The sequence below is a fragment of the Chrysemys picta genome, chromosome 2 (genome assembly GCF_011386835.1).
Source record: "Chrysemys picta bellii isolate R12L10 chromosome 2, ASM1138683v2, whole genome shotgun sequence".
Taxonomy (NCBI): Eukaryota; Metazoa; Chordata; order Testudines; family Emydidae; genus Chrysemys; species Chrysemys picta.
This window is the reverse complement of record NC_088792.1, coordinates 156,259,271-156,286,792: the sequence shown is the minus strand read 5'-3', so window position 1 is coordinate 156,286,792 and position 27,522 is coordinate 156,259,271. Positions and strand designations below refer to the sequence as shown.

At 45.6% G+C, this 27,522-nt stretch overlaps 1 protein-coding gene across 9 annotated transcripts in view; it reads left to right on the top strand.

Annotated features, from left to right (window-relative positions):
- DPYSL2 (dihydropyrimidinase like 2) overlaps positions 1 to 26,754 on the top strand; it is a 97,026-nt gene extending 70,272 nt beyond the window's left edge. For 5 of the 9 annotated variants that reach the window (XM_065584466.1, XM_065584468.1, XM_065584467.1 and 2 more), the window contains 6 exons: positions 8,867 to 9,023; positions 9,253 to 9,394; positions 10,465 to 10,635; positions 18,925 to 19,104; positions 21,151 to 21,328; positions 23,841 to 26,754. In XM_065584466.1, coding sequence (XP_065440538.1) covers positions 8,867 to 9,023; positions 9,253 to 9,394; positions 10,465 to 10,635; positions 18,925 to 19,104; positions 21,151 to 21,328; positions 23,841 to 23,932 — 920 coding nt within the window. In that variant the 3' untranslated portion in view covers positions 23,933 to 26,754. The remainder of the gene's footprint in view (positions 1 to 8,866; positions 9,024 to 9,252; positions 9,395 to 10,464; positions 10,636 to 18,924; positions 19,105 to 21,150; positions 21,329 to 23,840) is intronic. The other 4 variants (XM_065584469.1, XM_065584471.1, XM_005285182.5 and 1 more) reach the window with 1 other exon arrangement.
- The last annotated feature ends 768 nt before the right edge of the window (positions 26,755 to 27,522 follow it).

Sequence of the window (27,522 nt, the reverse complement as noted above, 5' to 3'; positions counted from 1 at the left end):
AAAATTCTGGAGCGTTCCTTCCCACACATTCCCGCTGTTCAGGGTGGGTTGGGGTTGGCGGGGGGAGAGAGAGGAGCTCTAAATTCCTTCGCCACCCGCTTCTCCGGGGGCTCAGCTGCTGGCTTCAGCCATTTCTTTTTCCCATGTCACTGAAAGCTGAAGTACAGTCAAATCCATTGACAGCATGAATGGTGACACAAGACACATGTCTGTTCCCCATTCCCTAGCTACGCTGTGCATGGGAACGAATCTCTTCTTTGGGCCAACTTCAGTTTTGAAATAGAATTCATCTACCCCAAGAACAGAGCAATGTCTTGGGCACGTAGATGCAACCTCTGAGTCCAAGCTCTGCATTAGCACCCTGTTTACTCCAAGTGTTTGCTTTGCATCAGCAACGTGCAAAAACCATGCACGAATCTGCTTCCTCGTGATCTGCCTCAAGTTCTGGTATTGCAGAATGGTGGCCTGGCACTACTTTCACTGCTCGTGAGAGGTCGTGAAACCCACCAGCCAGGTATGCTTCAGCATCAGGCAACAAACTCTATTCACACTTCACGATCCAGTCACTGAGGAGGAAGTTTGCAATGTTAGATTTGTTCTTTGAATGTGATGAGCTCTTCAAGCGTTGCTTTGGTAATGGTGTTAACACAGTGGGGTTTCAAACTTCCTGCATTTGGACATTCCTCCCATAGGCTTGCTCACCAGATTTGATTGAGTCTTCATCTGCATAGTTGTCACCAACAGCAGCAGTGAATTGACATGTTAGTCTAGGGATAATGTTTAGCAGCTGATCAAGCAGCTCGCCAAAAGTTTTGCACTTGGCAGTATCAGTGCACACCATCTGCAGAAGGATCAGGAGGTCAATAATAGCTAACGTTGGCTAGCTCAACCATTGACAGATTTTTCTCCAGCCAAGACAATGTGTTGCTCTTTTGGGTCTTTCTTAGAGATCCTCCAAGTTGAAGAGGGAAAGTGGGACAGGTGCCAGGACATACTTCATCAAATCCTGGATATCAACATCTCTGAACTGGGCAATACCTGTCAGCTTGCTGACTATCAATAGTTATTGATTGTGCTGTCTGCATCTTCTTTTGTTCATCTGTTTTTGTTGAGTTTACCAAACGGTTTGAGATGATGCCTTTTCATGGGATCAAAGAGGCCTTCCTCACCCCTTTGCAGCCTATTGGTTACAAGCTGCTTCATTCCTTGTGTGCCATTCTCTCTTATCACAACAAACTTCGTGCAGTTTCAGGTGTGGGCCACAGAAAATGTTGCAATGTTCACAAGCGGCTTTCTATTGTCTGGGCTTCTTCCAGGTTCAGTGCAACACGGATTTGTCATTCTTTCAGTCACGGCTTTTATAATATCTTGGCCAACAGTTTCATTTGCAGCCAGGCACTTTGGGGCAGCTTCTTTGTGGAGCTCTGTTGCTGAAGGTTGTATTCCACCCATTTGTTTGGCCATAGTTGTTACAGCTGCCTTAAAATGTGCAGTCAGGTATTCCCTGGTCAGAGCCTTATCCTTTGTGCAAAGATGCTGATGCTTTCCACGGTCCTTGTTGAGAGACTGCTCTATGGCCATATCATACCATACACCTCTGAAAGCTCTGGCAGTCCAGTATACTGCTTCTTGACTATTAACCAGGGCATGATACATCTCCTCTGCCAGAAGTCTGGTTTCTGTTACATTTTACACAATCCCATCTAGCCCAGTTCATATGACCACACTGGATATTAAGTGGAATCATCTCTGCAAATGTCTCAAGCTCCATGGACTTATTTTTTATTTTTGCTGCTATGAAATGGAGGGAGAAATCTGCTATATAGTTTTTCCAGGACAGAAATATATCTAAACAGTTTGTTCCTTGGGTAACATAAGCGTCCATGAGTTGGTGGAATGATGGTTCATGAGGTCTGAAAGATCATTCTGTGCTTCCACTCTGGTTCCTATATGTGCCTTCTCCACCTCTTCAAATGCTTTAGTTCATGTTCAAGCTTTCTCTAAGATGCATCTCTTTGCATCTTTTGGGAGAACATCGTTGTTCATGGACTCACTAAGTTCCATCCATTTCAAGCAACTCATTGCCTCACTCATAAGTTTGTGGATTCTAACACCATGGTTATATGCTTCTCCTCTTAAAGCATGGCTGATGACTGAAGCATCATGGATGCTGACTTCCACATGGGTGTCTTGAAACTCACTTTCCTGCATCACACTGCCTGTATGACCTATGAAATTCTTTGCATGATGCATGCCTTCCATCTCAAGGTGATCATTGTCAAATTCATTGTGATTCCGCCATTTAATCAACTGTGCTTTGCAGTAGATTCCTTCATCATATGCGTCACAGGTCCAGTCTTGGCCCAGAGAGTGACACGTATCTTGAAAATATTTCATTGTGGCGTACACCATGTTAACAGCAGTTGCTGGTGCAGGAGTCTTTGGACTTTTTCTCAAATCCGTCCACTCTACAAATAATGACACATATTTTGCATTATGAGTTGTATTTAGAAGCTTTCTACCAATTTCGGTCAAAATTAGACTGTTTCTTCGAGTTATGGTCCTTTTTTGTGATTTTTACAATTCTTTCAGATAGAATTCCTGACAACATTTAAACATTACGTGACAGAGACAAACTGCACCATTTCTAGCATCTACATCCACTCTGGTGAGGACCACCCGATATGTGCCTAACGTGATAGCAATGACATTTTTCTAGCTGATGGGTTAGCCTAACTGATTAAGACTTGTTTTTAAATCTGGTTGATAGACTATAGAAACTGCCTATTCATTGCACTCAGGCTGTTAAACAGGCTTTCAGTTGCTGTGGAACTGGCCTGGAATTGAACCAACAACCTACAAATTAAAGGCGCTGGAGGCTGTTACTAGTCTCCCATACTGTCCAGAACAGTGGTCCATCTAGACCAGTATCCTGTCTTCTGACAGTGGCCAGTGCTGGATGCTTCAGAGCGAATGACCAGAACAGGGCAATTTATCAAGTGTTCCTCCCTCTGTCATCCAGTCGCAACTTCTGGCAATGCACCCAGTCAATCTGGGCAGAGTTGAAATTCCCCATTAATATTGGGTTTTCTGTTTCTGTAGACTCTCTAATCTCCTTGAGCATTTCATAGTCACTGTCACCATCCTTGGTCAGGAGCTCAGTAATATATTCCTACTGCTATACTGTGCCAATCAAGTATTATTCAAGCATCAGAGGGGTAGCTGTGTTAGTCTGGATCTGTAAAAAGCGACTAAGGGTCCGGTGGCACCTTATAGACTAACAGAACTAGCCAACTACAAAAGCCGTTTCTCATCCCTTGGTGTTCACACCTCAACTGCTAGAAGAGGGCCTCATCCTCTCTGATTGAACTAACCTCGTTATCTCTAGACTGATTCTTGTCTGCATATTTATACCTCCCTCTGGAAATTTCCACCACATGCTTCTGACTAAGTGGGTATTCACCCACAAAAGCTTATGCTCCAATACTTCTGTTAGTCTATAAGGTGCCACAGGACCCTTTGTCGCTTATTCAAGCATGCAATTTCTAGTCATGGAGATCCTGTGATACAGTTTGATTCATTTAAGATTTTTACTGTATTTGACTCTATGCTTTCTTTCACATGTAGTGCCACTCCCCCACCAGCACGACCTACTTTGTCATTTCTGTATATGTTTTACCCTGTTTATTACTGGGCCCTATTGATTATCATCATTCCACCAAGTTTCTGTGATGCCTGTTATATCAATATCCTCATTTAATACCAGGCACTCAAGTTCACCCATCTTAATATTTAGACTTCAAGCACTGGAATACAAACACTTAAAAATTTGTCAATATTGAATAGGACTCTTTCATTTGACTGTTTCTCTACAGTTCCTACCTGTACTTTATCAGCTTCTATCCTCTCCTGTTTACTAGGATATAGAGCATCCCCTTTAATAAATCCTTGCCTAAGTGATGTCTGTCCGAACCGTGTGCTCCTCTGTACCTGTCGACTTTCCTCTAGCCCTTAGTTTAAAAACTTCTGTGACCTTTTTAATTTTACATGCTAACAATCTGGTTCCATTTTGGTTTAGTTGGAGCCCATCTTTCCTGTATAGGCTCCTCCTTTCACAAAAGGTTCCCCAGTTCCTCATAAACCTAAATCCCTCCTCCAAACACCATCATCTCATCCACGCATTGATACCCTGCAGTTCTGCCTGTCCAACTGGCCCTGCATATGGAACTGGAAACATTTCAGAGAATGCTACCGTGGAGGTCCTGGATTTTAATCTCTTATCTGGGAGCCTAAATTGGCCTCCAGGATCTCTCTATCTTTCCCCATGTCTCTGTGTAGCTACAGTGCTCCTTCCCAGAACTGCACATAAGTCTGTCTAGATGTCTCATGAGATCCACAACCATTGCATCTGACAGGCAGTTCTTGCATTTCTCCCGGTTGTAACAAATCCAACTATCTTTCTTTCTAATAATCGAATCCCCCATTACTATTACCTTGCTCTTCCTAATAACTGAGGTCCCTTCCCCTGGAGGGGTATCCTCAGTGAGAGACGATACCATGACATCATTTGGAAGGAGGGTCCCAACTATGGGATCATTTCCCTCTGCTCCATCTTTATGTTCTCCTTCGAGAGTTTCATCCTTCTCAACAGCACAGAGGCTGTCAGACTGGGTATGGAACCTCTTTGATGTGTCCATGGAAATGTCATCTATGTACTTCTCTCTCTCCATTAGTTCCTCCAGTTCAGCCACTCTCAAGAGCCCGTACGTGGTCTTTGAGGGCCACTGAATGCAGACATATGCCACCTGTCCACAAGGCAGGTAATCATAGATTCATAGATTCTAGGACTGGAAGGGACCTCGAGAGGTCATCGAGTCCAGTCCCCTGCCCGCATGGCAGGACCAAATACTGTCTAGACCATCCCTGATAGACATTTATCTAACCTACTCCTAAATATCTCCAGAGATGGAGATTCCACAACCTCCCTAGGCAAATTATTCCAGTGTTTAACCACCCTGACCGTTAGGAACTTTTTCCTAATGTCCAACCTAGACCTCCCTTGCTGCAGTTTAAACCCATTGCTTCTTGTTCTATCCTTAGAGGCTAAGGTGAACAAGTTTTCTCCCTCCTCCTTATGACACCCTTTTAAATACATGAAAACTGCTATCCTGTCCCCTCTCAGTCTTCTCTTTTCCAAACTAAACAAACCCAATTCTTTCAGCCTTCCTTCATAGGTCATGTTCTCAAGACCTTTAATCGTTCTTGTTGCTCTTCTCTGGACCCTTTCCAATTTCTCCACATCTTTTTTAAAATGCGGTGCCCAGAACTGGACACAATACTCCAGCTGAGGCCTAACCAGAGCAGAGTAGAGCAGAAGAATGACTTCTCGTGTCTTGTTCACAACACACCTGTTAATACATCCCAGAATCATGTTTGCTTTTTTTGCAACAGCATCACACTGTTGACTCATATTTAGCTTGTGGTCCACTATAACCCCTAGATCCCTTTCTGCCGTACTCCTTCCTAGACAGTCTCTTCCCATTCTGTATGTGTGAAACTAATCGTATGTGCTGCATTCATTGCAATAAACCGGATAGTCCCCACTCTGCTGCTAGACTTCTGCCTGCATTATTTTGACTCTTGCAGGGTTTTTTGTTTATTTTTTGGGGGTTGTGTTGTTTATTGGCCTAAGTTTAGTGTGTGTTTTTTAGGTGTATGTGGGTCTCCCACTCCTTTAAACTCCCCCATAAAACTCACCTGTTCACTAGCTCCTCTGGTTGTTTAAGAGCTGGCTTTTTAAGCCCCTGTTTTCCCTGTGTTAACCATGGCCTCTTGTCAAGGGATCCTAAAGGCATTAGAGATTAATGGATGGATGGCTACTGCCTTGTTAGGAAGCTCCGAGTCTTGCCTAGTACCCAGCCCCACCAACAGACAACACTACAATCTTCAGTCAAGCAGGCACAGGGCAAGCAAGCACGCAACAAATAAGCTAACATTCAAACTCACACCAAGGATCTCGTCGTCGCTCCTCACAAAACTCCCCTGGTTGCTGCTCCTGTTTGTTATCTCTCAGTAGATCTCAGAGTGCTTCATAATCTTTTAATAGTACCCCTAGGAGGTAGAGAAAAATTATTATCCCCATTTTACAGATGGGGAACTGAGCCACAGAGAGGCTAAGTGACTTGGCCAAGGTCACACAGAAAGTTTGTGGTAGTGCAGGGAATTGAAGTGGTCTGTCTCATCTTGTAGGAGAGAGCACCGACTACTAGGCCATCCTCTCTCTTTGGTGGTAGCTTATGTACAATTCCAGGGCAAAATGGCATTTGCCCCTACTAGGTGACTTTTTGTACAAGTTACACAAGCTTAAAAACATGGCATGCAAAGCAGAATTACACAACAGAGAGAGGGCAACACAGCTGGCACCCACAACCCTGAGAGGGTAGAGAGTGAGTCACTGAAGAACGTCCAGATGAATGAACAAAAGGTAATTGATTTCTTAATGGGGGGGGGAGAGAACTTTATGTAAAGCCAGATGCACATGGTGGCAATTGCATGGTGAATATTCCCTGCAGACACTGTCCTTGGCAGCCCTGCAAGATGAAAGATAGCTTGCGAGAACAATTTCTCCAATGTATTGGGTATAAACAGGCTTCCCTTTCATATCCAGCGTGCCCTTTGCTTTGTTCCGGTTTCATGACCCCTGAACCTATTTGCTGCGAGTACTCCCTGGCAGGCTCCTCTTCTGCTGGAGAATTGTCTCTTAAACAGTCCCAGTGACAGGGTAGGAGGCCAAGCCATTATGATCCACACTTAAGGCCTGTTCTCCAGGATGCACCTTCAGCATTCTGTCACAGGAAAGTGGCCAGATTTGATGGTCTTTGCCCCGCTTTTTGCCTATTTTTGGTGTCTGAAAACCCACAGAGCCCCAGATGCCTTCTTTGCACGTGAGTACTAGCACAATAAGGATCCGTGCTTGGATGCCACAGTGAGGGGTGCATTAGATAGAGCTCAGAGGGGTTCATTTGGTTAGTAGTTCAGTGCCACTAGCAGCTGTCAGGGATTCTGAAGTTGCAGCCTCCAGTATGTGCTCTGTATGCAGACAATGATAGTGAATCCCACCCATAAAAAATCATGCCCTGAAACATGGGCTGTTCCCGCCTGTGGTTAAAAATACTTCTCTAAAGAGGGCTTGTGGTTAAAGCACTGGACTGTGACTCAAGAGGTCTGGTTGCATTTCCTTGCTGTGCCACAGACATTGGGGAAAACAGCTTTCTTCTTTGTGCCTCAGTTCCCCCTCTGTAAAATGAGGATAATACTTACTTTCTCTTATCCTTTGTCCTTTCTATTTAGACTCTAAGCTCTTCCGGAGAGAGATTCTCTGTGTGTATGTACTGCACCTAGCACTATGGGCCCCAGTCTCAGTTTATGACAGCGTTACTGTAAATATAACAAAATCTTCATTCTGCTACTTTTTTTATCAGATCCCTTCTGATTTATCCTGTAATGGGCCTTCAGACACTCTGTTTTTTCTCCCAGCTCTTATCTCTATGGGCCCATTATGAGGCATCTAATAAACTGGCAACATTTGCTGCTCTAAATGCTGATCAAGAACAAGACCTTCACTGTTAACTCACAAATACTGAAAGGCATATGTTTTCAAAAGTAACTAGCGGTTTGGGTGCCTGACTCGAGTTGCCATAAATGGCCCTGAGTTTCAGAAAATGCTGAGTACCCACACTCTAAAAATCAGGACTCTGTGAGGCCATAAGGCCTAGGGTGACCAGATGTCCCAATTTTATAGGGACAGTCCCGATTTTGGGGTCTTTCTCTAATATAGGCTCCTATTATCTCCTGCCCTGATTTTTCACACTTTCTGTCTGGTCACCCTAAGGCCTAGTGATAGAGCAGGGGACTGAGACTCAAGAGACATGGGCTCTGTTTCCATCTCTGCTGTCACTGGGCTGCTGGGTGACCTTGGGCAAGTCACTTCACTGCTCTGTGCCTCAGTTTCCCCATCTGTAAAATGGATAATGATACTGACCCTTGAGAGCTCCTGATGAAAAGCTCTATATAAGAGGTAGGTGGTGGTATCATTATTAAGGTTTCTCAAGCTGGGCACGCAAAATCACCAGTGGCTTGTGAAAACTTAGGTCATAGATAAGATAATGGCAAGCAGTGGTAGCATGAGTACTTCTGAGGGAGCTCTTAACCAGGCAATCTTGTCTAATGACGCTGATCTAAGCTGGTCCCTCAAGCATGAGAAGCCGTGGAAATGGGAATTGTATGGTTGTCATCTCATCACCAAATCTGCATTTCATACGCAGCACTGACCTCGTTTTTTACATCGTTTTTTTCCACTAGCAGGGGGCGGCCATTTGTCCATACCAATGAAATGTTAACATTTGAATACACTCCAGGATACTGGAGATACTGCAAACAAGGGGTGGGGGTAGTCTGGGGTAACAGAGGCAGAATTTTGTTTCAGATAAAATTTTTGGCCAAACCATACAGTTTGTGTTGGTTCAGATTTCACCAGCCTTAATTTTGGGACATTTATAGCACCTGGCCTCATCTAATTTGTTGTAACAAATAGATTGGGTTGGGTTCTAACAGCAGGATAGAATGGGACAGTTGCGATGCTAGTCCAGTATTCTGCCTCTGTCAGGGGCCACTATCAGCTGCGTCAGAGGAAGATGTAAGAAATCCTGCTGTAGTTATGGCATAATGTCCCTAGGAGCAAGTTATCTCCCTGTTCTCCCTTAATTAGAAGGATGGCAGGGCCCCCACAGAGAGGTTGGAGATGCATGTTGCTCTGTTGGCATTGTGATGCTTACAGCTGTCCTGTTGGTGTCTTTCTGCCCCATAGGCACCGTGGTCTATGGTGAGCCCATCACAGCAAGCCTGGGGACCGATGGATCTCATTACTGGAGTAAGAACTGGGTCAAGGCTGCAGCCTTTGTCACCTCCCCACCACTGAGCCCTGACCCAACCACTCCTGATTTTCTCAACTCCCTGCTGGCTTGGTAAGTAGACGAGGCTGATAGAACATGCTGCCTAAGCACATTATGCATTCTCTGCTAGTGGGCGGTCACCAAAGATAACTTCCCGGTGCTGCCTGCTAACAGAGTTCCAGCTTTAGCTCAAGGGGGAGAGTGCTGTGCGGTGATGCAGAAGGTCCTGGGCTCTCTGAGGACATGAGTTGTTAATTTGCTGTGAAGATAAAGTAATTGTCCCCCCCTGTTTGGGTTTCAGCGGAGACCTGCAGGTAACTGGCAGTGCCCACTGCACCTTCAACACTGCCCAGAAAGCTGTTGGAAAGGACAACTTTACCTTGATCCCTGAAGGAACCAATGGGACTGAAGAAAGAATGTCCATCATCTGGGATAAGGCTGTGGTATGTCACTCAGGGGTCTGATTCCCATCCGTTCTCTAGATAAGGTGGTCAATTACATGGTTGGGTTATGTTTTGTTGGGCCCCTCCCACCCCTCACCCCTTTTTTTTTATGTCCCTGTTTAACATCTAAAAAGGGCACTAACAAAAAAAAGTGAAAGTGATTTTTAAAACAGAATCTAGTGAACGTTGTCTGCCTCTGTCTAGAGGTGGATCGCCCACCTTTGCACCTTCCCACTTCTGGGCTGCTATTGGGGCGTGGAGTGAGTTATAGCAGCCCTTGCTCTGAGCACCCTTAATAGCTGCTTATAGGCTGCTTTGTAGCCTAGAAGTGCCAGTGTCGAGCACGCTGGTGACTCTTCCTCTGGTCCCTTGCATGTCTCCTCTGGCCCTGCCCCAACAATGCCACTATACCAGGGCTGCACAGGAGTTGAATGTAGGGTCCTAGGTATCCCTTCTCAGGGGGCTGAATCAGAGACTAAAATCTGGCTCTCAATTCTCCAGCCTCATGGAGGAAATGTAATTCTTTCCACCTGTATTCTCTCTGTGTTGCCTCCGATTCCTCATCTGTAAACTGTCTAATAAACTGATCCCACAGGCACATTGTGTGCTGCTTGATTAAGATTTGCACTGCTATAGGGATGCAGTGTGGCCTAGTGAATAGTGCACTGGATTCAGACTTCGGAAACACAGGTGCTCTGCAACTGATTCATTGGGTAACCTTGGGCAGGCAACTTGCCCTCTGCGTGCCTTAGTTTCCCCATCTGTAAAATGGGGATAATAGTAGTGACTTCGTTTTTTTTTTTTCCTTCAAGTGTTTTGAGATCTACTGTTAATGAGAACGAGGCATTTTTACGTCTTTGAAGGAAAGATAGTAACAGAGCTTGGTTGTTACAATTAATAAGTAATGTTGTCTGTACAAAGCCAGCCACCTCCTCCGTCCAATGGTAACAAATCTCTGTCTAGCACAAGGCCCTGAGGAATCTCCTTTCAGCAGGAGGTGGTATTAGCTAGTTGCTGTTAGTGCAGGTTTGTGCTTTGCTAATGCAGTGATTTCTTTGCTCCTTCACCAGGTGACTGGTAAAATGGATGAGAACCAGTTTGTAGCTGTGACTAGCACCAACGCTGCTAAGATCTTCAACCTGTATCCACGGAAGGGCCGCATCGCTGTGGGCTCAGACGCTGACCTTGTCATCTGGGATCCTGACAGTATCAAAACAATCTCTGCCAAGACTCATAACATAGTGAGTACCTTTTGCAGCTGAGCCCTGCCTACCTTCCCTTCTGCACCGAGCTACAGCCGGCCTGCTGTAGTACAGAGGCTTCCCATGGTTAGGTCGATGGAAGAATTCTTCCACTGACATAGTCGCATCTACACAAGGGGTTAGGTTGACCTAACTACAGTGCTCCAGGTGTGAAAATTCTCACCTCCCTAGGCAACGTAGCCAGGTTGAGCTAATTTTTTTTAAGTGTAGACCAGGCCTCTGTAGCCGAGCACTATGCATAGTGAAAAGAACAGGAGTACTTGTGGCACCTTAGAGACTAACAAATTTATTATAACTAATAATAAATATAATAATAATATTATAACTAATAAATTTGTTAGTCTCTAAGGTGCCACAAGTACTCCTGTTCTTTTTGTGGATACAGACTAACACGGCTACTACTCTGAAAACTATGCATAGTGCAAATTCTAGTCTGGCGTTCTCCATAATGTGCCTTAGAGCTCCCTCTGATGAAAGGTAATTGAGTGTGTTTGATGCACACCTGATTCTGATGCATGATCCCTCCTTGGCACTCCCGGGGAAGATGAAAAATCTGCCATAAAGCCCCATCCTTCACACTTACATCCACCGTTACAATTTACTCTCCTGTAGAGTCCTACTGAGACCACGCACCCCCTGTGCACACTGCCACAGCAGCACCCTGAGTGTGAAGGAGCAAATAAGTGTTTACTGGCCCACGAACATAGGACTAGGAACACTGCTTTCACACTTAGGACGATCTGCATTCTGGGGATCATTTTTCAGCTAATAAATGATGCAATGTCTTTTTTTGGGTGGAGAGGGAGCAAGTGTTCAATTTAAACCTAAGATGAGCACAGTTATGAGCTGATTTTTGAGACTTAAGTTTTGCCAATGACCCCTAGTCATTATAGTGGGCGGAATCAGACGTTTAGATCCAAGCGGACTCTTGAACTTTGGAGAGTTTGAATGACAGATTCAGATTTTGCAGACTGAACTCCTCTCAGTTAAAAACGCAGCCTAGTTTAACCAGGATCTTTTCCGCTGGCTGCAGGATTTCTGTGTCGTGTGTGATTCAAATGGTTAGACTAGATCAGGCCTGCACAACTTGTAAAGCGGCGAGGGCCATATTACTCCAAAGAAAACAACCGAGGGCCGAAACCCCCCAAGCGCCGCCAACCCCCCCCCCAGCGCCACCCAGCCCCCCCCCCGAAACACAACACCACCCCCCCCCAGTACCGCCCACCCCACGGAAACAACCTCCCCAGCGCCGCCGAACACCCCGTGCCCCCTGCGCGCCATCTGCTCCACGGAATTAAACCCTCTTTCCCCAGTGCCGCCACACCGAAACAGCAGTATTGAACCTCGGTAATATGTTATAGCGGCCCCTAAGGTAGTATAATTAAGGTAAAAGAATTTTTTTTTTTCTCAGCTCCTCAGCTCCCTTGCCCCGGCTCGCCTACTCACCCCCCGCCACTGCCCGCCCACTCGCCTCCTCAGCCCTCCACCCTCCCGGCTCGCCTACTCATTCCCTGCCACTGCCCGCTCGCTCACCTACTCAGCCCCCCTCCCTCACCCGTCGCTTGTCTACTCACCCCCCCCTCCGCCCGCGGGCTGCACAGTGAGCCCATCTACTCAACCCCCGCGGGCCGCACAATGAGCCCACGCGGGCCGCATGTGGCCCCCGGGCCGCATGTTGTGCAGGCCTGGACTAGATGAATGAGAGTAGTTCCTTCTGGCCTGAAAGTCTATGGGCCAGATTGTCAGCTGGAATAAATCAGCAGAGCTCTACTGACACTATATTAATTTACAGCAGCCGAGAGTCCTATGCATCCTTAAGCATGCGCTCCAGCAGTTGACTAAGTAGGTCTCATATTCGAAATGAGACAGTGCGGACCACTATCAGCAGGCAGGGCCCGCTGAAGTTCCCCCTGACCCTGTAGTAGGGCAGGAGAGAGAGAACAACCACTCTGTGGGTCTGTTTACAACTGGTGTAGCTGCTGGCTAAAAACTTCGGGAATGTTTTCTTGGAAAAACCTCCTTGTGCTTTTTCCCATGAATGGCTTTATTCACTCCACTGCTGAAGCAGCAAAATTTTCCTACACAGATTGGATCCCCTGGGTACATTAACAAAGGCTTTTTAAAAATAAGTTTGGCTGGGTTTTGTGTTCCTTAACACTATCTAACTTGGTAAGTGGGCTATTAACTTCATTATGGCGGATGAAAGATCCAATATATAAAACAAAGCTTACAAGGACTGAGTGGATCAAGAGATGGTTATAAGGGGCTGGATCAAGTCCTGCTTCGGTTGGTAGCATGTGAAAATTCTTGCCATCTGATGGCTTTTTTTTGTCTATGTGATACAAGTATGGTGGGTTCCCAAAAGGCATGGGTCCATATCACAAAACACACAGGACCTGATTTACTAGTGTTTACACCAGTATAATCAGGACTAACTCAATCCAATTAGCCAGCGCCATCAGAGTTAGGGTAGCATACAGCCAGTATAGAGCAGAGGAGAATTAGGCCCACACTGGAGAGAGTTTCAGAAAACTCAACTGATTTAGGAGCACAAGTCCCCTTGATTTTCAACAGGACCAATGCACCTTACTTACTAGGGTGCGTTTGTGAATTTCTGGCTTTGTTGGCTGTCAAGCACTCAGTGAGTGACCCTCTTCCCAAAGATGGCCTCTCAATATCAGCTTAAAGCAGGCCTGCACAACATGCGGCCCGGGGGCCGCATGCAGCCCGCATGGGCTCATTGTGCGGCCCGCGGGGGTTGAGTGGATGGGCTCACTGTTGCGGCCCGCGGGGGGAGGGGGTGGTGAGTAGACAAGTGGCGGGTGAGGGAGGGGGACTGAGTAGGTGAGCGAGCGGGCAGTGGCAGGGAATGAGTAGGCGAGCCGGGAGGGTGGAGGGCTGAGGAGGCGAGTGGGCGGGCAGTGGCGGGGGCTGAGGAGGCGAGTGGTGAGTCGGTGGCTGACCTGTTCTACTGATCTGGTCTTGCTCCCATCCCCTCTCCCAGGGCCGGCTCCAGGCACCAGCAAAACAAGCAGGTGCTTGGGGCAGCACATTTCTAGGGGCGGCATTCTGGCGCTGGCCATCAAAGGTGCCGACTCCGGGGCATGGGAAAAAAGTGCCCCCGCCACCCCAGCTCGCCTCCGCCTGCTCCCCTGAGCGCGCCGCCACCGCTGTTTCACACAGCAAGGCTGGGAGGGAGGAGAAGCCAAGTGGCGGGGCGCTCGGGGGAGGCGGCGGAGGTGAGCTGGAGCGGGGAGTGGTTCCTCTACCCCCCCCGTTACTTCCTGCACCCCCCCACCTTAGCTCATCTCCGCTCCGCCTGCTCCCCTGAATGTGCCACCGCTCCGCTTCTCCCCCCTCCCTCCCAGGCTTGCCATGTGCGAAACCGCTATTTCGCGCAGCAAGGGTGGGAGGGAGGAGAAGCTGAGCAGCGGGCGCTCGGGGGAGGCGGTGGTGGTGGAGCGGAGGTGAGCTGGAGTGGGGAGCGGTTCCTCTAACCCCCCCATTACTTCCTGCGCCCCCCCCCACCCTAGCTCACCTCTGCTCCGCCTGCTCCCCTGAACGCGCTGCTGCTCCGCTTCTCCGCCCTCCCTCGCCTGAGAGGGACGGGGGAGAAGCGGAGTGGCGGCATACCCGGGGGAGCAGGTGGAGTGGAGGTGAGCTAGGGCGGGACGTCACGGGGGGCCCGTAGGAAGCAATGGGGGGGAGAAATGCGGCACGCCAGGGGAGGAGGCGGTGCTGGGGATTTGAGGAAGGGGTTCGGAAGGGGTGGAGTTGGGGTCGTGCCGGGGGCACGAAAAAGAAAGGGGAGGCGGCCAAAATTTTTTTTGCTTGGGGCGGCAAAAATCCTAGAGCTGGCCCTGCCCTCTCCAAGCGTTGCAGCTGTCCAGAGGTGTCTGCCTTCCACGCCTTCCTCATTCACACCTCATTCATTCAACAGGGCAATCAATTACAAAGTGTGTGTGGGGGGGAAGATCTTATTTTACTTCTAGCAAAAAGACATTTTTCTTTTACCTTAATTATACTACCTTAGGGGCCGCTATAACATATTGCCGTTCAATACTGCTGTTTGGGTGGGGCGGCGCTGGGGAAGAGGGTTTGTTTCCGCGGGGCAGATGGCGCGTGGGGGGGTTCGGCAGCGCTGGGCGGGTTGTTTCTGTGGGGCGGGCGGTGCTGGGGGGGGGGGTGTTGTGTTTCGGGGGGGCTGGGTGGCCCGGGGGGGGGGGGGGGAGGGTTGGCGGCGCTTGGGGGGTTTCGGCCCTCAGTTGTTTTCTTTGGAGTAATATGGCCCTCGCCGCTTTATGAGTTGTGCAGGCCTGGCTTAAAGCATGTTTGTGGGACTGCCCTATCAGCCCTGCAGCTGGAGGACCTCAGGCCCACCTCCTTAGAGGTAATTAGGTGTCTAATTCCCATTGAAATCCATGGGAGTTAGGTGTCTAAATACCTTTTGATAATCCGGACCACATTGTCTCAGGCTGCTAGTCCAAAACCTCTCAAAAGCTACCTTTTAAAACCCCAAGAAAGGAGAGACTTCAACTGAAGACAAACAGCACAAACCACTAACTTGTAGGCAACAAATATCTAATTTTCATGCAGGTATCTACCCATCCAGACAGAGATCCTGTCACTGTCCAGATAGGTACAAGCAGTACCTAAAATAGACATTCATTTCTAAATAGCGTGTTTATAGCCCCAAAAGTCTCCCTGGAGGCATTAATATTTTCTATATTACAATACCAGTTGGAGGATCAAATCCCCCATCATGGTAGGTGCTGTATAAATATGAAGTAAAGAGGTGACCCTTGCCTTAAAGGCTTCCACACTTGGTTATAAAAAGATGGATGGGTGGGGGAAAGAGGATGAGGTTGTAGGGAGACTCTTTAGATGGTTGTCATCCCTTATTTGGGTTACAGTAGCAACTGGAAGCCCCAGCCCATTCCCATTGTACTACTTGCTGTATAGACTTTAGGCCCTGGTGAACGGTGACTGTTGTGTATCGTACATGATTGTAATGCTCTTCTGTTTATCTTGCCCCTCCCAGTTGCATCTTAACATAAGACTAAGCTTCCCAGGTCAGGGACTTTCCCTACATAGCATCTGTTAGTTATTTTGCATCCGTAGCACCTTTTATGCACTTGGCGGTGGAGGCAAAAGTGATACAAGTGCAGAATTATTAGCATCCTTTATTTTAAAGGAACAACATTTTATTAAAAGATAAAACCAAAGCTGGTTTGAAACTCAAGAGAAGCTATTACGGCTGCAGAACCAGAGCTAGTGATTATGGGGCACCAGTTTGTTCTGTTGTTTTTAAATGTTAGAGCAACACGCATTTTCCAGGATTTCACAGCTATGCCACTCTCTGGCAAGGAAACGTTAAAGCTAGAGAGGGAAACTGTTGTGCTTGGAACTAACCTAAGTCCTGAGCTTTTATCCTAGTTCTCTTCTGGGCAATCACAACGTTTTTCAGACTGGATCTCATTTGCTTTTTGGTTTAACCTCCATTCTAATTGTAGCACTGCACTCAAACACACTTAAGGAGCAGACTCCATCATTAACTCCGCAAAAGTGACTTGGAGCAAGTTGCTATCTTTCTGCTCCGATGATCACAAGAATACCCATTCCCAAATAACATATTAGTAGAGCCTTTCATGCCAGTACAGGTAAGGAGTGGAGCATATACCAGTGGTTCTTCTGGAATGCCCTGTTTGTTGTCTCCTCCCCGATCAAATATTTCAAATCCCATTAATTGAGAATGTGCAATCCTATTAGAGTAAAATAAGATTGGCCTAGTCCCTGACTCAACCAAAATGTTGACACACACACCATTTTGTAAACCTCAATTTAGCTTTAATCTAATTAGGATTAGATTTTTTTTAAACCATCACTGAGCAGTGTATGTTTGCTTCTACTCTATGTATTAGTGACTCAAAGGTGTTTCCAATTGTTTGACTGCACATGGTTCATTTTTAAGCTTCAAAACACCAAATAACTGAACTTAGCCATTTTATTGTCTAAAGACAAAACAGTACAATAGGAAAGAGCAACATCAATGTCCTCCTTCTGGGGAGCAAATTCTCACAGCCTGTTCACCTTATACAGAAGATGTGCTTCAAAGATGTGCATTTCAGCTAAATCAATAGGGCTTTTCTCTCAGTTGGGACCAGTAATGGGATGCACTCCCCTCTCGTGAGCGCCCCCTTGGCCAAGTGCGCACACCTGCACATACTGATTGTCCCTGCTCTGCCCCATGGCTCCCTCCCTGGAGACAATGTCTTCACCCTCTTAGAGCTTCCTGGCTACAGCTCTCCAGCTGGGCTACTACAATTCCATTCCCCCTTTGGGGTGCCTCAGTGTCCAGGCCACTTCCTCCCAGTGGCTAACGGACCCAGGCCCACTCACTACTCCAGGTCCCAGCCCAGGGACCCTGTAGATCACAGCTGTTTGCTGTGTCCCTTTAACTATGTCACACGGCTTCTCTAATTCCCTGGGCCACATTTTCACCCTTACTTCACGGTCTTGTCCTAATGGAGTTCCAGCAACCAGCTCAGGGCTTCTTCTTGCTCTCCCTAGCTTCTGGCAGTGCTGCCCTGTCCAGGGTTCTGTAGCTCTATCAGCCAGCCACACACCATCCACACTCCTACAGCTCCAGCAAGGAACTGAACTCCCTCTGGCCCTGCAGCTCTTCTTATACTAGGCTGCTGGGCCCTAATTGGCTGTGTCCCACACAGCCACTCTAGGCAGCTTGGAGACCATCTCCACTGTCCTTTTTTGAGGTGGGGTGCAGCAAGGGGCCTCAGAGGTTTGGTATACCCTGTTACAGGACCAATTGGCAATAATAGAATACAAATATGATTAATAATAATGCATACAATACTTTGAGCATAAAGCAGGCTCTTATTTGCTTCTCTCACATGGTCTTTCTTTTTTTCACATGTACTTAGAATAAAAGCTTGTTCAGGTTTGATATATGAGGAGTATTTCAGAGGGACTGATTTACTAAATATTGTTTATTAGGATAATCCCTCAGGGCCTTATATACTATTTAATGATATCCAATTAAGTTTAAAAAGCCTGGGAAGATACCAGGAATTTCTATAGATAGTGTAGGAAGGTCTATACTGGGCTAAATCAGGCAGGATCTGGTTTAAAAAAAAAAAGTGTCTGAATGAAGATTTTAAAATGTAGGACTTAATCTATATCAGGGTGGTACCTCAGGGCCCCAGATAAGATCAGGGCTGTATTGTGCTAGGCACTGCTCAAAACACATAGTAAGAGAAAGTGTCTGCCCCAAAGAGCTTACAGTCTAAACCAACATGACAATGAAAGGGTGGGAGGGGAGAAAAAAAAACTTAAGAGTGGGTCAAAATAAAACAAGAACATTTTTAAATTGAATTTTTACAAGCAACACTATTTACCATTCCTATTTTACAGATGGGGAATGGAAGCAAAAAGAGGGATTGAAGTGACTTGTCCAGGTGACAGAAGTCTGTGGCAGAGTGGAGAATGGACCCCAGTCCTTCAGAGTCCCTGTCAAGGGCTGTAACCATGTGCCCATCCTTCTGTTCCACAATGTGGAGTCAGTAGGAAGGGCTGGTACTCAGCACCTCTGAAAATCAGGCCTAATAGTGAATGATTTCCAAGGGCTTTGGATCAAGCTCCTAAATCCCTTTAAAAAAAAGAACAGGAGTACTTGTGGCACCTTAGAGACTAACAAATTTATTAGAGCATAAGCTTTAACTTTCTTTGGAAGTGGGCTGTAGTCCACGAAAGCTTATGCTCTAATAAATTTGTTAATCTCTAAGGTGCCACAAGTACTCCTGTTCTTCTTTTTGCGGATACAGACTAACACGGCTGCTACTCTGAAACCTAAATCCCTTTGTCAGCCATGGACTAGGTCCCTTGAGGATCCAAGCCTAAGAGGTTAAACTATAGTGCATCCAAGTTTGAACTTGTTGGCATTTGTTCATCAGGACAATTTGCGCCTCAGTGCGAGTTTTGCCTGAGTAAAAACTGAATAAAGACCTTAGGATTTAGCTTCATAACATTAATTACTATTGCTTTTATGTCACCACATATAATGGGGTGAGTGCATCGACATTATCACCTATCTCTCACCTGAACTCTAAAATTTGGGAATCAGCATGGGTTGTTACTTAAAAAAAAAAAAAAAAAAAGGTGGTCGTGGGGATTCTTACTAGACGATAGCCTAAGACGTGGCTTCTTGCATTGGGATGAACACTTGATGCTGATGTCTTCTTTTTGTCCTAGACTCTGGAGTACAATATCTTTGAAGGCATGGAATGCCGTGGGTCTCCATTGGTGGTTATCAGCCAGGGAAAGATTGTGTTGGAGGATGGGAACCTCCATGCAACTGAGGGCTCTGGACGATACATCCCCAGGAAGCCATTCCCTGACTTTGTTTACAAGCGCATCAAGGCAAGGAGCAGGGTGAGTATATCAATGAATGCTAGTTAGCTCATGAAGGGTCTATGTTACGGGGCTGGTGGACAGGTGACATCCCCACCCCACTTCTTCCGTAGAGAAAACAGTGGGTATTGTCCAAATTTACTTTCTTCCCTGGGTTGGCTTTTATTTTCTAAAGTAACTCTGTAACCTAAGTAACCTCAGCCTGAGCTAGGCTATCCCTGCAGAATCTTTGTCTCTGCTCCTAAATTCCCTCTGTCTTAGAGGGATGGACAGGAGTAATAAGAACTAGTAAAAAGAACAGGAGTACTTGTGGCACCTTAGAGACTAACAAATTTATTTGAGCATAAGCTTTCGTGGGCTACAGCCCACTACTTCGGAACCATTAGTAACCATAGTAAGAACCATTAGGTCTGGTGGTCAGGGTGAGTCAACAAAATGACTCTGCATCCTGTCACAATAGAAAGAAAAAATAGTGTTTAAGTTGATCATCCAGATAAATTTACACTTTTAAAAGAAAACTAATTATGCTGTTTACTTTGTTCCCTTTCCATTTAATCAATCTTCAAACAATGAAAATCACACTTGTTTCAGGCAGATAGTTTGATTTTCTTGCGATTGGGTTTGCAGCATTATTGGTTTAAATTCAAAAGTTTTGAAAGTTTTAAATTTAGTAAGTTTACACTTAGGAAGGAAAAAATCAAATGCACAACTACAAAATGAAGAATAACTGCTAGGCAGTAGTACTGCTGAAGAGGAATGGGTGTTAAGGTGGATCACAAATTGAATGAGTCAATGTGATGGTTTGGGGGGGGAGGAAGGCTAAAATTTTGGGGTGTATTAGCAGAAGTGTTGTATGTAAGACATGGTTGGTAATTGTTCCACTCTACTCAGAAGTAATGAGAGCTCAGTTGGAGTATCATGTCTAGTTCTGGGTGCCACATTTTAGGAAAGATGGACAAATTTGAGAGCAACAAAAATGATAAAAGGCAGTGATTAGTTGTTCTACTTGTCAAGTAGTAATGGGCTTCATCTGCAGTAAAGGCGATTTAGGTTAGATATTAGGAAAATCTCTCTCAAAGATAGTTAAGCTGTAGAATAGGCTTACAAAAGGAGGCTGTGGAATCCCCGTCATTAGAGGTTTTTAAGAACAGGCTGGACAAAACACCTGTCAGGGATGGTCTAGGTTTACTTGGTCCTGCCTCAGTGCAAGGGGCTGGACATGACGACCTCTCAAGGTCCCTTCCAGCCCAACATTCTATTATGAATTGAAACAAATATAGTGAGAACATTTCTACTTTGGAAAAATACTGAACTTAGTCCGAGGCTAAAATGTGAACATTTGTTTTAAAAAGGCATAAAACCAAAACAGAAGTAATTAGAGAGATCCTCAGCCAGTAGAAGTCAGCATAGCTATATTGAAATCAGCATAGCTATATAGACTTACAACAGCTGAGGATCTGGTCCCTAGAGTGTTTCAAAATGGACCTGTAGCGTAATTGTATGTATAGGTTAATTTGTCAAAATCTTTAAGAAGGGAAATATTACATGCTGTACTGACGTATCTGCAACACTGCCCTCTCCTGGATAGAATCAGTTGTTTGCTTGGGATTATACTTCGTTAAAGTATTCATTGCAAGCGATACTCCTTATGAATAGAGTGACTGTGTTTTGAAATGTTGATGGGAAATAATTTGCAGTGCTTTGAAGCCAATGGATTTATACTACTGGAGGCCCATGATTTTGGGATACCTTGGTCACCAGAAATATTGATTTCCCTTCCAGGTCTGGTTGACCTTCTCTCAATTAGTGAAATTACACTCAATGCAAAAGAAGTTATTGCAGCCGGAGGGGCAAAGGCTGGTCTCCCATTCACTTGTGCAGTTGAACAGCCATAGTTCTCAATCAGCATCAGCACCATGCAGAGGTGTGGCTTTTACATTCTAGTGCAAAAACTGAACCTGGAATCAAACATCTTTGACTTGGTGACATCTGGTCCCGGTTCAGGTCTCTTCCTAACGCTGCCTTTAGCTTTGCTGTTTGGAGGCTCATTGCTTGTGTTTCCTCCAGCTGGCTGAGCTGCGGGGCGTCCCCCGGGGCCTGTACGATGGGCCCGTCTGTGAAGTATCAGTGACACCGAAGACTGTCACACCAGCATCCTCGGCTAAGACGTCTCCAGCCAAACAGCAGGCCCCACCTGTCAGGAACCTGCACCAGTCTGGATTTAGCTTGTCTGGTACATACTTATGTATGGCTAAATTATTACGTTGAAATCTTGGTTGTTTTCTTGTGGGGCCGTGGGTTCGGTTGCAATAACAAGAGAAGGCAGGGAGTGGGAGGGTTTACAGCAGTGAGATTCATTCAGCAGAAGAAAAAAATCTGGATAGAAGCCCTCCTAGAATTCTGATTTATTTCCGTGCCAAAGCAAAGGAATCGATATCTCCATCCACTTCAAAGGGCAGGGCCCCAAGCTGGGATACAAATTAAGTAGCGCCATTGTAGAGTTTTGCCAGTTATGGATCTGGCACTTTGTATATTTCACTTTTTATCTTGCAATGTCTATGGCTGAGGTTTTTCAGCCATGAATCGCTTGGCCAGAATGGGAGACAATCACACAAGCTTCCTTTATGGATCAGGATTGAGTGGCCCAAAGACCGAGAGCCTGCGATTGACATTCAGGGTCAGATTCTATGGAGCCATACTGGTGTACATCAGATATGTGGGATCTGGCCCATATAGTGCAGAGTGAGGCAGTTCTGTAGGGCATAGGCAGTTTTGTGTAGCATCACAGGATACTGCAGAGAGACTGTCTGTCCTGAATTGGGAAGAGAGGGTTTAATGGTGAAGTATGAAGAGATAGTGACTCAGTGTCTGGGAGACAGATCCAGAGAAGGGGGGTAAGGCTACCTTACTGCTAAATTGAGAGCTGCTCAGGAAGTTCACTTTTTCTGTATGGAAGATTTTTGATTAAAGCCAAAACTTATTCAACTTTTTTGGATTGGTCAACAAAAATATATTTTTTTCCAATGAAAATCCAAAATGTTGACAAAAATGAGGGGAAATAAAGAAAGTTTTAATTTTTTTTGGTCCAGGTCAGTGACTAGTCCAGAGAGAGTCAAATAGGAGTACCTACCTGGAAGGCCAGAATTGTAGGGTGGACACTGGAGCAACTCGATGAGAGAATAGGATGGGTTTGAACTTGGAGATGTAGTTATGGAAACCAGAGGGCAGTTCTGATGAGACAGCTAGGAAATTCATGTTGGCGGGTGGAACAATGTGCAGCTACTTTGGTTCTACTCCCTGAAGCAAAGCAATCACCTGACCAAAAGCAGTTTGGGCTGCCTGCAATTGAGGAATGCATTCGTTTTATTTAGAGATATGCGTCTCAGAGAGACTTGTAGTGCTTTTAGCGGACTTGAAAGCAAGCATTTAAAAAGTTATTTCAGTACTTTCACATGGTCCTAGGGAAACTCACTTGTGGCTTGAGGTTCTCAGCATAGGAAAGTGTTACACATCTGTCTCATTTTGTGCTGAGGCAAAAAGTTGAGGATCAGAATGACGATTTAATGAGGTTCCTCCTTCCACAACAAATATGACAAGGTCTTCCACTAAGTTAACTTACCTGGGAGGAATGGGTGGCCCAAGTGTTTGATAAAGGGCTAGTAAGCCAGCAGCATGCCTCAGCAGAAGCTAAAAACAGGGGAAGCCAGGAGAGGGATTTTCCTCCCAAGATGATTCTTCTAATCGGCAATTAAACCAAGTTAGCATTGGGAGGGAGACTAACAAATTTCTCCACTCACCAGCCTACCACTTGAAAGCTTTCTCAGTGCCCTCTGCTTCTGCACCGTCTAACCTAGCCCTGTGTGATCACAAAGAACCATCATAACAGTGTGAACCGATGCAGTGCCCCTTCCCTGAATCTGCAGGCAGCTCCAGGGCCGCTGCTGCTGCTGCTCAGAGCTTCCACTGAAACAGTACCATAGTCTTGTCTGGTTTTAGTGCTGCTGTTCTGCAACCCAGGGGTCAGTCCTATGTCCAGCCCCATTCTATGGGCACAGAGCCGTAACTTCCTGCTAAGCAGTCTCCCCCGCTTTATGTCCCAAGCAGCCAATTTAGAGCCCTTCCATTGAGCACCTGATGCAGCGAGAACAAGTGAGCGGAGGTTAAAGCTCTTGTTCACTGTGGGCCAGATAGTGCTCCCTCCTTGTGGCACGGGGATAGAGAACCTCTCTTCTAGGTTGGCAGTTCTGCTCACTCCCCCACAAAGCCATTAGCATGGATAGCTGGTGGCCACCAACCTACTTAGAGGTCTCAATCTAATCCACATCGAAGGACCCACCATCCTAATTAATAGGGCAGCCTCAGCAGAGAAAACTAGGACTCACTGCACTAGAGAATGTGCTACACTTTCCAGTTCCAGTGCTGGTCCCTGTGGGTTTGGATTAGAGCAATTCAGCAGGGCATAATGATTCCCCACCTTGCAGAACAGCTGCCTGTTTTGTGATTCCCCAAGGCAGGAAATCAATTGATTTCCATGGGAATTAGGTGCCTAAATGCCTTTTTGATGAACTGGGCCATAGGGCCTAATTCAACCTGGCCTAAGAGGCTATTATCAATTCCAGTGGAGCTGCATTCTTTTAGACCCATGGGCTGAATGCAGCCCATAGACAGCAGGCAATGTCACAGATCTAAGTTACTGTGTTGAAAGATACTCAACTCCAGCACTGCACTGACATGGCCTCTTCTCCCTCTCCTTCCAGGTGCACAGATCGACGACAATATCCCCCGCCGCACTACTCAGCGCATAGTGGCGCCGCCCGGTGGACGTGCCAACATCACCAGTTTGGGTTAAGGAACTAACCTCTCTGAGGCCGCCTAGCGGACCAGGGGAGGGGGCAGGGTACCTGGAGACCCTTTTGATTCTTTTAGAGCCTGTGACAGTTACTGCGGGCAACCAGTGTGCTATGATGCCATTTTCAGTCCCCCCAATCCATCCTCCTCATTGTCACCGATCCCACTCAATTCCCCCTCCCCCCGATCCCACCACATTTAAAGAAATAAACCCGGTTTGATACGCTGGACAGGCAAAAATTCAGTTTAAAGAGGGTGTTTGAGATGTGGCCTCTGTTCCCATTAAACATCTCTCTTTTGACAAAGGAAGGATAAAGTGAATTTCCCGGGAGCTGCCTTTTAAAAAAATGAAATTTAAAATTGCTTTTCAAGACATCCAACCCAGCAGTAATTCAAGGGGTTTTTAAACTGGATATTCCTTAGGGTCCTGACCTGCAACAGGACAACTAAATGGAGGGCAGAGGAACACAAGTCTAAACTTGTATCAACATTCTCCCCATCAACCATTCTGTGATCTCCCTGGGTATTTTATTACAAATAGGAACCCTGTGCTAGAAATTGACAAGATGCATCTTACCCAGTTGGGTTGAGGTTTTGTGGTGTTTTTCCTTCTGGATTTTTCTGCAAATTAGATCCTTGAGGAAATTTAAAAAATTGAGTACTTTTTAAAATGTTTTGTACCATTGTGTTTGCAGAGTCTCATCTCAGAATGGACATCCCTCCCCCATTCTCTCTTCCCTTCCCTAGCGTCATTCGTGTCCTAGCTTCTGACCATCGCCACAATCATTTGGTTGTAGAAGTTCATAGCATCATTTCAGCAAGCACTTGAAACTTGTGTTAGTTCATGGACACATCTAGGCCTCAAAGTGAAGCCATGATCTCCCTCAAAATGTCTCAGGTCCTCATCAGGTGTCAATCAGCCTAGCGCCATTGAAGTTCACACTTAATTGACACCAGCTGCGGATCTGGAACAAAGTCCCATGAAAACCTTTCCTCAACAGGCTTTTCATTTGGGGAGGTGAAACTCCATAAGCGGAGATTTTAGTCAATAAACTAGGTTCATTTGGCAGTATGTTAAATTCAATAGCCACCCCTCCTTTGATGATCAGAAAAAGAGTAGAACTCACAAGAGCAGTCATTTAAGATAGAAATAAACTTTGTTAGTATCGTGTAAAGACCCCTCGTGAAAGCATACAAGAAAGGGCTTACCAATGGCAATTCCAATTATTGGGCCAGAGCTGCAGCTAGTGTAAATGGCAACTCTGTGGTAGCTATGCTGATTTACACCAGCTGAGGATTTTGCCAGTGATTTGGGACATCGTTATACAATAGATCATTGCACAAGGGCAAATTTCATCCTACTGGAAACACCCATGAGAAGGCCTATATTTAACCCACCCTAACTTAGGGTCAATGGTAGTTTTTTCTCGTTATATACTAGCTAAATCCCATATAGAGATTGCTTAGTGCCTGTGAGCTAAGGCCCAGATCCTCAAAGGTATTTAGGTGCCTAACTCCCATGGAAATCAGTGAGCGTTGGAGGCCTTTGAGGAATTGGGTGCTGATCCTTTAGCTCAAGCGATGGATGATCCTGGTTTCAGATCCAGATGGCAGTTGGTTCACATGCATCATTTAAGTCCTACTCAAGCTGTATTTTGAGAACATGGGGCCTTGGGCTGGTTCTTTGCACAGAGGGTAATCTTTCACTCATTGTCACAACATTTATCTTCACTGCCTTTTTGTCCCCTGCAGCTCTGGTAGAGCCAAAGTGGTCCCAGGATATGTGGGAGACAAGGTGGATGAAGTAATATCTTGGTCCATTAAAAGACATTACCTCACCTACCTTGTCTTTTTGTCCCCTGGTATTCAGTGGTGTCACCTGCTTCTTCGGTTTGTATTTTCACATGTGCATTCACTTTATTTTTCCATGTTTTAACTCTTTTAAAATGGTGTTTACAGGTTCTTAAGGAAAATAGATATATGCAGGCTTTTAAAAACTAAAAACCAAATCCGTTTTTGTAAAGTATCAAAGCTGGGATTTTCCAGTGATCTTAAAGCAGTTTAGGTACCTAAGTCCCATTAGATCTCAACACCTAACTCTTTCAGTCTCCTTCAAAAATATCAGCCTTATAAAAAAAAAAAAAACACAGTATGTTTAGTTGTCCAGCCATGTTTGATTTTGGTTTAACTTTTGGGTCTTTTGTTTTTCGTAAAAGAGATTGCACTTTGTTAAAGTAATCAGAAAAACCTAATATATATTACAGGTATTTTTTCCACCTGTGCTTTGAAATAAATTGGAACAAGTTGGGGAGAAAAAAAGAAACAGTCGTTTCAATTCTACGAAACATTTGCAGCTCTTCAGTATTCACTTGAGTCTTCCTTGTTTTTTTTCCTTCACAGACTGACTTTTCAGATAGTTTTGTTCATTCATTACAAAAGAAAAAAATATAAAGATTTTTGCAGGCTATGTAAGCATGTTTTTCTGTGGGAGCTCATTTGCTTTTTGTCTGTTTAATGAATGTCATATGTAAATGCTTAAAGAAAAAATGAGACTGACAATTAACCGCAGTGACTTGAAGCTCTAAAAATAATAAACACTGTAGGATTTAATACTAGCTGGATTTTAACCCTTGGATTTGTGATTGTGAACTATGAGAGGAGGAGCTGTAAGTTCTAAAGATGATCATGTGTGTAGACAAAAGTACTCATATTTGACCATTGTCTCAACGGCAAACCCCACCCCAAAGTCTTGTGTTTTATTCCTTACAAACTGTGTTATATTACCATGGGAACGCCTAATAAAGACAAAATGTTGTGGTTCCACTAGGTGTATCTGTGTCTTGAGGTGATCAGTGTTGAGAGAGTGTACATGGGGGAGGGGGCGGCCCTCAGCTAGTATAGATTGGCATAGCTCTGTTTGACATCAAGACTGATTTCCAGCAGTTGAGGCTCTGCCCCATGCTACACATGCCTAAGGACATGCGTATCACAGCTGAAGGGAGCCTGAGGGATGGAGTCCTAGCCAACAAGAATTGCCAAAACAAGCCCATCTTGCTGGCACTCATTTCTGTCATCTCAGTAGTGAAGCCCAGGATTGAGTGGTCCATGGAGACTGAATCTACCACTCTCTCCTAAGAGGCATGTGAGTAAAGGACAGTTTGCACCACTGCTCCCTGCGCCGTTCTACTATAATGCCTCTGTATAACTAGTGACCTTGTCTCCACAGTGCTTGAGCCAGCCTCTTTCACAAGCAAATTCACACTATATTTAAGAGACTTTTCATACCAGGTGTCTGATGAACACAGCATCTAGCACAGCAGAGAAGTGTCAATTCCCACTATAGTTTGTCTGAACCCCCCCCCCCTCAGTTTACATAGTTAAGCAGTGACCAATGATCTAAAGCAATCAAAGGGGAACCAGAGATGAAAGCTGTTGGCACAGCTCTCAAGCCTCCAGTGTGCGCCCACTTGGACCGTATGCGGGATACAGACAGAGAGAAGCACCCACACAAAGAACTGAGTTAGAATTGGTCAGGAAAATGCTGATGAGCCATTTTGAATGGAATTTGCTGATTTGTCAAAGTTGAACTGT